General features: G+C 31.1%; 1 protein-coding gene across 1 annotated transcript in view; it reads left to right on the plus strand.

The window, feature by feature from the left end:
- The first annotated feature begins 4,769 nt into the window (after positions 1 to 4,769).
- The window catches only part of LOC105625993 (neuromedin-U receptor 2-like), a 13,638-nt gene continuing 5,997 nt past the window's right edge, over positions 4,770 to 12,410 (plus strand). The window contains exons 1-2 of the mRNA XM_012207301.1: positions 4,770 to 5,266; positions 5,698 to 6,116. Coding sequence (XP_012062691.1) covers positions 4,770 to 5,266; positions 5,698 to 6,116 — 916 coding nt within the window. The remainder of the gene's footprint in view (positions 5,267 to 5,697; positions 6,117 to 12,410) is intronic.

Here is a 12,410-nt window from a genome sequence, read left to right on the forward strand (position 1 = left end):
CACACACACACACACACACACACACACACACACACACACACACACACACACACACACACACACACACACACACACACACACACACACACACAAAATTCAAGATTACGGAATAAAATTCTATCAGTTACGAGACTCATCAAATTTAATATGAAAATGATTGTTCGAAATAACTTCGAACGATTCTTACATAATTACATTTGATCTCGATTGAACAGGAAATTGCTATGCATTATCGAGTGCCCGCGCCAATCTCACATGAATGAATCTCATTGTAATCAGAAACTGATCGGTCGAGATTGTATTTTCTCGATGTTTTGTGTCAAAAAATTCGGTTTAACGCTCTCGATTCTTCTCATCCATGATTATCAATCGACATCACATTCTCGCGTTTTTCTATCATATTTGCGACGATTTCGGTGATAATACGAATCAAACTCGGATCAGATGACAGATTGAATTATGTCCCCGAGCGTTGACGCCTCTTCCGAATGAAGGATTTTAATTTCCCAATCGAGCAGTTGTTTCAATAAAGAGTTTGATACATTAATGGAATAATTTTATAATTATTGCATGTTGCTCTAATAAGAATCGATGTTAATCTGGACCGTCTGTTCCAGAAAAGACACAACATTGTTTACACATTGTATTATATTACTGTTATTGGGAATTATTAATATTTCTAAGATAGAAGTGCAAGAACGTGATAATGTCGCGTAGGCAATTTTCTTTTATAGGAATCATAGGAGAAAAGCGACGTTCGTTGAATCGCACATCAAGCGATACGAGATTGGCTCAATTTTATATAATGTAACGTAAAAGATCTAACTATATGGATCTCAAAAGCTTAATCGAAAGCAACGCAGCGGGATGCTACTACACTTTATTTATCGTGATCGAGATACGATCGAAGATATAAAATGTCTTGCATGATTGCACTAAATAATTTTTCATTGTCATTTCAAAAGTCTCACGTATTTTGTAAATAAAACTTGAATAAAGACAATAAATAGATACTGCTGTATAGAATTGAAGCGTTTCTAAATCTTTAAAGCTTAACAAAGTGCGATCTATTGACTGTGATCTATTGACCGAACGGCAAGTTAATGTCTGAAAATTTGTACCAATAAATTACCAAGATAAATTTGTACCAATAAATTATAAGCGCAGACATGTCATGTTAAACTAAATGAAGACATTTCTGTAACTTCAGAAAATGCAAGAATAAGAAAAATCGTGTGGTACGTGAAAAGACTCAATGTAGAAAATTTTCGAAAATTTTGTTAAAATAAATAATCAAGTGTGCGTTCATCGAGCAACTTTTCATTAAAATTTAATGTGATGCAAGTAGAACAAATTATATATGCGTTACTTATAATCCAATCATAGCTTTCTGTTATTAAAATGTAAATTATTTGAGCTAACAAAGGCATTCTTTGCGTTTAAACATGCAATAACTAAAACAGAATTAAAGATCGCATGCTTTAAAATGATAATATTGTATTATATAAAAAATCGAATTCGTTTTAACGGCTAATGTTATAAAGAAGAATTAGAAGTATAGTTCATAACAAAAATCAACAGCTTTATATCCGAAGCATGTTGGAGAGTTCATTAACAAAATGTGCCAGAATACAGATGAATTATACTCGAGAGAAATCATTTCGCGTTGAAAATTATACAAACGATGGAACGTAAGCTAGATAAATCAGAGAATTTCTCATACTAATTTTGCGGAACGGTTTCCGGATAATGTTTTGACGACGAAGAAGTTAACGATTCATTGGGAACAATTAGACAATGCTGAATGTTAGTTGGGAGCGCGATTTGCTTCGAAAATAGCCCCATGTGTTTCCGTTCTGTTCGATGAACGACGTTCACGAAAGTACCGTGTCGTCGATTACAACATCAACGTAAAGGCAACAAGCGCAGAGATGAGCATCCTCGCGCGCGCGTGGAAACGATCCGCGAACGATGACGCAGAACAAGTTTAGGACTCCGACGAGAATGCAAGGTGGTGTGCCGTGTGCGATTTGTGGCTTTTGTAAGGTGCTGGAGTATCTAGTTTTGTTTTGTCAGAGCATAATTGTCGATTGATCTGCAGCTCACGTGACTTTTAGATGAAATCGGAATTGTTTTGCATCGACAAGATTGATTTAAGTAGATCAATTTCGAAAAATAATTATTGAAAATATTATTATTGTTATTGGAAATATAGCTGGTCTGCCTAAACGATTTTTCGTGCAAGCTCTGCATATTGTGTACATATATATTGAAATATTATAAAAAATTAAAAAGTATCATAATTTAATTTAATAAATTTTACTTTAATTAAAAAGTACCAAGTGATTATATATAAAATATTATTGGTTTGTCTTTTTTTTTTTGAAAATTATTTGAATTTATCCATTATTTCTTTTTTCAAAAATATATTTATAATATGTTTATAAAATTCATATATTTATAAAATATGTTAATAAAATGAATCATCAATAATTCTAATGTTAAAATAATATTATAAAAAATATATAAAAAGTTGCAATATACAAAAGAATATCAGTTTATATGTATCAGACTATTTTTGCACTTAATGCCGTGATTTCATTTCGATTAACAGGATTATCGCATTTCATATATATCTATCTCCGTAGCATTTGTCGTTTTTAGAGAAACATGATACTTTGAAGATTGAATGGGTGAGCACATGTATGGCTGAGAAAAGGACCAGATTAAAGCAATGCTTTAAAAGGTTAGAGTATATATATTCGAAAAATGGTCTTGTCAGAGCAATTAATATAATTGTAATGTGGAAAGCGGATATTTGTTAACGGACAAGAATATCATATATGACTGGAAATCACATCACATATTATCAAGATCTTTTTGAAGATATTCACTTCTCATTAACGACAAATTTCGTAAATAATTTTAAGCATTAATGACATCATTATGAAAGGCAGTGTTCGCGGAAATTAGAAATAGACATAATGAATAAAGCTTACAATGTGTGCACATAGCGTACACGTCACAGGCAGATGCCTGCATTAGCAACTACATTAGGATTTATCATATAATTAACATAACTGACATGGATAATTGACTAAAATGAGATGATTGCGAGATTCATCAAAGAGGTAGCGAGATAACCGGCTTATTTCGTATTTCAAACGATTAGAGATACACGGAAAAAAGAGTTTTTTAACTAAAATATCTAAAAATTTAGCTGGATGCAAATCTGAAAATAATTTTCTTAGACCGTCAGAATAAATATATAGATATATTTTATGCTCAAACTGAGTGATCGGTTATAAGATTGCGACACAGACATTTGCATAACGCATAATACAAAAGAAAATGAACCAACCAAAATCTTTCATTCCTTTTCTTTTCATGAAAAGATTCTGATTGGTTGACTTTCTTATGCCTTATGCATTATGCATTATGCAGAGGTTTGTGCTCCGGTCTTTAGAAGAAAAACTTTTAATATAGCTCGTCACGTCGTAATATAGCTTGAGTTTCTTACGTAATTATTTTTATGATCCAATAAAATTATTTTCAGCTCTGTCTAAATTTATAGATTTATGATGATATAAAATTTGGCTACATAGATTTATAATCTAGCTAAATTTATGGATCTTTTAGCAAAGTTGTTCTTTCCGTGTACGGTATTAAACGTCCTAGTCGACCTCAACTAAAGTAATATAACTAAAGTAATATAATCTAATTTTGCGTTCAACAAAATAAATTGAACATATTTTATTACGTAATAGTTACATTGAATATAAAATTATAATGTTGATATTATTAAATCTTTGCGCTAACAAAAATTTGCGTTATATATCGACCGCAAAACGTGTAATAAAGAGAACAATATTACACGTTGGTCTAATTGAGAAATTTACAGGCGGCTTTTTAATTTTTGCACATTGACCGAAATTAATCGAAGAGAGCATCAGAGAGGACACGGATTATCTTCTCATTAATCGGTGGATATCGCTCAATAACATCAGTCATACTATTTTCTATACAACATTACTTACTCAAAAAGGTGATCTTACAGCGAAAATTATCTAAGTACGAAAAATAGTTAAAATAGATAAATTTCTAGTAAATACTGCGAATATAATATAGAATATGTATTGCATCTAATCATATAGATGACAGAAATAGAATTTAGATTTGTGTTATAAACTCTATGCATACGATACATAACTTTCTATTAGATACAAAAAACAATTATAATTCTAACTGGATCAGCAAAATATTTTTTGCTAAATACGGAAGATCAAGTACACGATAATATTCAAAACTCGGCTTATGATTATATTGTTCGCCTACGCAAAACGTAAATCAGTCGTCTTCAAATTGAAAAAAAAGAATACTTATAATTTCAGATCAACACGAAGGTAAGCAGTGCTAGGATCTTATCGCGAGAAGCCATTCAGCTCGTAAAAATATTCACAAGATGTAGACTGAAAATTATCAAGAATATCTGTGTAAACTGAGATCAATGGATCTTCACGAAACCATCAATACTGTTCAGAGAAGACATCGTAATTGCATTCCATAGAATAAATCATCTCAATGATATGATCTATAATATTTATGGATAAGATTAAGCAACAAAAATTGCAGAAATACTAGCAGTGCGGAGATATCTACGTTTGAGGCGATTTGAAGTTCGGTCACGAAGTCCCAAATATTAATCTACTTACTTTCTTTGCGAAGTTGACGCGTATTCTCGCCAATCAGAATTCAATAAAAGAAACAAGATGATTTCGGGTACGATAGCGAACATCACCAGTATCCTTCAAGGTGCGGGAGATTCGTGGAGACTCTCGAAAGATAGAAATCTTCAGGAGCTTCGTTCTACGATCATTCACACAAATCCACGATACGAGAATTACTCGAGTACGATCGCCTTCTTCAGAGATGAAAACGCGCTGGACCGCCGGGATTCCCTGTACATCGTATTACCGATCACAGTGATCTATGTTGTGATCTTCTTCACCGGCTTAATCGGCAATATCTCCACGTGCGTGGTGATCGCGCGCAACAAGTCCATGCATACCGCTACCAATTATTATCTCTTTAGTCTCGCAGTGTCTGACCTGCTGCTACTCGTGTTCGGATTGCCACCGGAGATGTATTACATATGGTCGCATTTTCCGTATGTCTTCGGCGAGGCATTCTGTATTATTCAGAGCTTCGCTTCAGAGACCTCAGCTAATGCCACCGTTCTCACCATCACGGCCTTCACCATCGAGAGGTGAGTTCAGAAATATTAGGATATATCGCGCATATCCAATCTAACTGTCATAGATATATAAACACTCGTCGATCTCATATCCTGCCAATCATTCAATTTTAATCTATTGGTATCGTTTTTTTTCTCTTTTTTCACGAATCATGCATGATATAACTGTGATGATATGGGTATTTCAACTGAAATATCTATACCATCAGTTTGATGTAGAAATCGATAAAATAAAATACACGAATAGAGTGAGAGAGAGAGAGAGAGAGAGAGAGAATGGAAAGCTCGCGCCAGTTTGTCAGTTCTACCGATCTTTGATCTGCGTGTGAACATCGATAATCCGGACACCCGCAGGATAGAGCCATCGACGAGTTTCAGTCTCTTTGAAAATAAAATATTCATCTCTTTTTTTAACATTTCTACTTTTTTTTTCTCTGCTGCAGGTACGTGGCGATCTGTCATCCCTTTATTTCACATACAATGTCGAAACTATCACGGGCGATAAAGTTTGTGGTGGCGATATGGCTGTTGGCTCTCTGCCTCGCCATACCACAGGCTATTCAATTTGGTATCGTCTATTACGTCGATTACGCCGACAACGACACCGCTGTCCTGGACAGTGCCAGGTGCTCACTACGGTGGACATTAATCGAGCACGCGTTTGAGATCTCAACTATCCTATTCTTTGTGCTGCCGATGACGATCATCACCGTGCTGTACGTGTTGATCGCCATCAAATTGCGACGCTCGAGCCTGCTATCCACCACCGTCAGTAAAAGGCATCATATTCACGGTGTATTGAATCACGTGGACAGCAGCAGAGGGAAAACGAACGCTCAAAGGAACGTTATTCGCATGCTTGGTAAGCGATGCAGTTGCTTTGATCATCGGAAATTACAACTTGCAGCTCGAGCATTCTTAGGAACACGATTTGAGATAATTGAAATCCGGTTTATTTTGATTCTAAGTCGAGTACTCAAGAATCCATTAAAGATTCTTCTATTAAAATCAACGGATTCATCGAATAATAATTGATGATCCAAAGGAACTCGTAGAATCAGAAAAATTAGAAGAATTTTTGATCATCCTGTCTCGAAGAATGCTTTGAATCACGGTCTGCTGAATATCTTACGATAAAGAAAAAAGTAAAATAGATATTAAGACTATAATCTTCTATTGATTTTTCAACCGAATGAGTTTTAACCGAATTTCAGTTTGAAACTTGATTCTAAAGACATAATTAAAATATGGAAAACTTTAAAGAAAAATTTTAACTCCAAGAAATCTGTCATTAAACTGTCACTCATTCATTTTGCATATAATGGATGATATTTTCAAAGAGATATATCGAACGTCACAATTTAAGAAACTTTATGATAATCAAATAATAATGAATAATTAGTTGAATTAAGAAGCATGCTAGATGTGACAGTTGAAAACAGTTACATATTTTAATCCAAAATTAGTAAGTTCGCATAGTTTTACATGCAAATCATTCAAATGTATCACGCTAGACGTTCTCTTCTCACGAAAAGTTTAAACCGCCCAGAATCCGCTGGCATATTGCAAATGCTTAGCCAGACATTCCTGCAGCAATCTCGTGAAGCATTCAAATCTATGCTTAATTCTTCGAATTTCGCTTAACAGAACGTATCTGAATAACGTATATCTGAATAATGTTGCAAATATCTTCCCTGATGAAAATAAAAATCGGAATGTAAATCGAATGTAATGGGAGAATAACAAAAGCAATAAGAAGCGTAAAGGAAACTTCTAGAAGGCGGAAATTGGAAAATGAAATGTAAAAAAAGCATTTATGCTTCTGCGAAGAAACATTTGATGTTTCAATTTTCGCCTCATAGAAGTTTCATTTACGCTTCTGTTATTCCTATTACATTCGATTTACGTTCTGATTTTTATTTTTATCAGGGTTGCTGCGCCTGTGATAATATGCAAGTAATTTCATAAACACGCAAGTGCGATACGACAGAGAGGTTCTTTGAAGTTTCCTTTGTTTATTGAATAAACATATGTCGTATATTTTCCATAAACTTTGAGAATTTCTGCAGTAAAAATCATACAAGCATTAACTGAATTTACTAACTTTCAATTAGAACATGTAATATTATACTATATCAACTGTCAACTAGTATATTGTTAATATAACTAATTATTCGATGATATTATTACTAATTGAAATTTATTAAATTAAAATTAAAATTTATTAAATTATATCGCTATTAAATATATTTCTTTAAAAATATTGTTGCAAATATATTGTATGTAAGTGAATAAATAGGATATTTGACAGATTTTAATAATTAATAATTTTTACATGATAAGAATTGCAATACAAATTATTTGACAAATTTATTGTCATTGTCTAAATAATAGGTCTTCCATTTCATAAAAATATAATGTGACAAAATCGAGATAAATTATAGCAAGATTGAAAGTCACGCAAAATTTCGTGTAAAGGTCGAATGTTTCCAGATAGACAAATCGAATAAAAGTCGTAGAAAAGCAATTAAAAAAAATTACGACTTTATTTAATTGCTATTAGATTTGAGGCAAAACTAAACATGGCTGTGTCCATTTCTCAAATAAAATATGAGAATTAGACAAGAATAAACGCCATTCTCAAATATAGCTTAGATTGGAAGAAAAAATCTTCGAGAGAGAAAGTAAATACAATATGCGAACGATTCTGACGGGATGTGATCGCCGCATCAACGCCAAGCTTCGCAATTTTTTTTGAAACGAAAGTCTATGATATCGGTTTTTTTATCGAAACGCACAGATATCAGAAAATATTTGTCGATTTTAACCGAAAAAGAGAGAGGAAGATTCAGACATTTGATCGGATTTTCGGTCTCGCATAAACTTACTCCGATATCGATTCATAATAACAAGGCTTTATTGTGTGACATTTACTTCAATCACCTTACGAATTTCTGTTGTATTCTATTCTATTCATTTAATGTCGAATTTAAGTTGTAGGAAATTTTTCTTGCATATATAGATATTTTCTTGCATGTTTTATTTTCTAAATCGATTTTTCTTATTTCTAAATGTTTAGCAAAGCAATATCTTAACTTTGCAAATAGAAACTTAAAAAATATATGTGTATAATATACGTATACCATATTTTTTTGAAAAAATTGGTTTCTCTCATAATTTCCTTTTTTTAATTCTATTCAAAGAATTTTATTAATAAAAATTTATTACTTATTTAAGTACTAATTTAAGTTACTTTTACAGAAATAAACATATAAATCTTTCGACATCTTCTCAATTTTGTTTTGGAGTGAAATGATTTCACATTTCTATCATATGCGATTTATTAATACATTGCCTTCTCGGAATATCTCGAAGAGAAGAAAATTTCTATGCTATTTCTGTTTTGTCCTCGAACACGTAATAGATCTTTTCAGGATGCTTCATTCTTACAATATCATTCGTACGTGATACGAATAGGATATTGACGAACTCGCAATGAATTCTAAAAGAATTCATTGATAAGTTTTTCGAGGCTGACCATTTCGTTCAGCAAGACAACGAGATCATCAAATGCGAGGAGAGGAAAAAACCGACTGTGTCTATGTCTTGACAAATTAACCGAGTCATTTCAAACGACTCGATTATAAACTATCTCCGTATATTTTCACGGCTATTAGATCAGACATGCAATTAGATCAAATATTATAACATGAAATGAATAACAAGAATGCATAAGTCATCTTAGGTGTTAAATCTTTTATTTTTAAATCTTTTATATTTAAATTGCATTGTTGTGTTTCATTTAAGTAAGATTTAAATAATACTGATAAAGTTTTTAGATGAATTTGCTAAGAATTTCTTCTTCTAGAGAATTTCAACAATTATTTCAGAATTAAACTCTTCTAAAGGAGTTAAACTCTTTTCAATCAAATTTTATTTTATTTTTTATTCGATTTTAAATGACGATTATACAGATATAATTCCAAATTGAATGTATAATTCATGTAATATTCATCAATAATTCAATTTAAATGTGTTCGCTAATCTCATTATTTTTCTCGTAAAGAAATCCCGTCACATTTCCAACGAATCGATCGCGACAATATTAATGTCAACGCAAAGAAAAAAAAAATCATCATCCAGCGGCACCCCAACGTAGATGAATTTGAAATATGAGGGTGTATAAGACTCGAATCGCTATTGACGTTTCTCGCGTGAATTATTTTTTTATTCTTTTTCTACCTCACTACAAGTGGCTTCGGATTCGGGAGCTTGCGTGTAAAACCCCAAAGAATTATTTCGCTCGTACCTTCTAATAGCTATAGATAAATGGCCTGCTGTTCTCGTCAAGCTTCTAATCATTCACAATGTCACGACTTCTCGGTCTCGACAAGTCGCGTCTTCGATATCTTCGGATCCAATATCTTTATTGAACTTCTTTCGAACTTTACTTTCAAGGTTGAAGAGAGAAATTTGAATGATATAAAGGGAAAGATATATAAAGATAAAAAACTCAACTCATAATTTCACCTACTCAACGCTTCTCGTAAATATGATACAATATACGCGTTACAAAAAATTGCACAAAATCTATATTTCGTCTTTTTATTATATTCTTAGATTAATAAATTTATTAAAACAAATATAAGTAAACTGTCTTTGCGCTTGTCAATGTGTAAATAATATATTTATAATGCGATAAATTATAATTTGTAGACAATTGAAATGTACTAACAAAGTTAATTACAAACATTTCTATTTTGGATTTTAGTTGTCTTCAGTAGAAATCAAATACAAACTACTCACACATAGGCAATTTATTAGATTTATTTTTAAAGCCACAAAATTGTTTTTATTTTAATTTAAAACAGTTATATAAAGTCCAATCAGAACAATTTTTTTTTATTTCTGCTGAAAATTTTATAGAAATTCTAGAAAATATATGTACGTATGTATACATATATACAATTTGTATTTATTCAATAATATCATTAATATCATAATTTAATTATTGAAACAATAATTACACATTATTATCATCCTAATATTACAATATTCTATTATTATCTATATTCTATTAATATTTGTATTTATAGTGTATTATATGTGTAATATAATATCAAAATTATATATTATCTCACTAATAATAAAATTACAAGATATAAAATATAAAATAAAAATCTTTTTTAAATTATAACTTAATCAATTTCAATTATATGTCCCTTTTAATTTCGATTAAAACCGAAATCTAATCGAAATTTCGATCTTTAATTGAAACAGAAACACAGTTGGATACTACAGTTATATTTACATTGTGTATAAGTATATTAGAATCCTTAACGTAAATGACTAGGCAAACGCAAAACGCGGTTATCATGTATGTATGTATCTACAGATGTATTTTGGTGAACGGCTGATTGTATACCTTCACTTGCGCTAACCGGAGCGATTCCAATCTATTTTCCGACCAATCGGCTTACGTAAGACTCGAGTAATCCCCCAAAGTACCGAAGCTTCCACGTGATCGTAAGTCGCATCCAAATTTACTCTGCATTATTGTGGCAGTTTGCAGATCTTCCGGGTTGCAATTTATTACTCGCGTAGGTAGTTACACGATATGTCAAATGTTTTAAACTTCCGTTATATCTTTATTTGTTAAACTTTATTTCGTATCAAGGGAAAATTATTTTAGAATCTTCGCCTCTCAGGAATATACTAATACGATAATTATTATATCAATGAAAAAAATAAACTGATTATATGTCTGAGAAGATCGAATAATTGATTGATTAGCAGGGACATTTGAAACACTTTTATTTTAAACACAGTATTTGTAATACAATTGTATTTTGTGTTTCGTATTTTAGCGAAGCACATAAAAGTATTTTGTATTTTGTAATTCAAATAATAAGATTTATTATCAATCTTAATATTTGAAATACAAAACATAAAATACTTTCAATATTTCGATTTAAAATACAAAATACAAAATATTTTCATGTGAACTATACTGAAATATAAAATATAAAATACTTTCATGTTTCACTGAAATACAAAATACAAATACAATTGTGTTACAAATACAATTGTGTTACAAATACTGTTTTTGAATAAAAGTATCTCAAATACATGCCCAGTCCTGAGTGTTGGCCCAATTCTTTGTTCTTATATAAGTCTAACTCTTATGCAAGAATTATCATTCAAACATAAGATCGAAAATAGCAGTAACTACTTGTAATACAAATTTGACATGATAAAAAGCTTTATTTAGGTTTCTCTTAACGAAACATGAGTGTGTCGATTTCGAGCTTAATAAACAAAAAGCGTATGGAAAAACACGTTTGACTTCGAAATCACGGTTGTAGTATTTTTATAATCTCTCAGTAAGAATTCTACACGTATATTCTGAATTCTACATCTCGCCCTCCAAAAACCATTGTTATCCAGATAGTCTCGATAACAACAGAAAGTCTTCGTATTAAAAATAAACGTTTCTACCCTAATTTTCAGGATAGAATCATGATTGATAATGATTATTTATTTAACTTGCTATTTATATATATTGATTTATCATCAATGTAACTTGAAAAGGAGCGTTCCATCAAACAAATCAGCAAACTATCTCATCTTTTTTTGACATACTAAAGAACTTTTTCCTTCTTATCGTCAAATCTGTCGAAAAGATAATGCGTATTTTCCAAAGAAAAGTTGATATCTTTTACACTTTTTTTCTTTTCTTTTGCACCGATCAAGAATGGAGATCACTCGTCCACTTTCCACGAAGATAACCATAACGAAGATAAACATAAAGATCATACATTTGATTGGCTACGAAAAGTTATATTTGAATACGTGATTATCTTTATAATGGAATTTTCGACGTTATCAAATGGTTTATTCAATACGAAACAAACGTATGGGAGAACTTGCTATTTTCTATAAATCGTGGAGAGATATTAATGTTAATTTTGAATTTTTGAATCCTCGCGAGATATTTTTAATTATATTAAAAAATTTAATTAAAAATTTGTTATAAATACATATGCATATAAAGTTTTNATATATATATATATATATATATATATATATATATATATANATATAACTAAATAATATAGTGTATTATAATTAATATTAATTATAAATAAATAATATT

This window comes from Atta cephalotes (assembly GCF_000143395.1).
Source record: "Atta cephalotes unplaced genomic scaffold scaffold00004, whole genome shotgun sequence".
In the NCBI taxonomy this organism is placed as follows: Eukaryota; Metazoa; Arthropoda; class Insecta; order Hymenoptera; family Formicidae; genus Atta; species Atta cephalotes.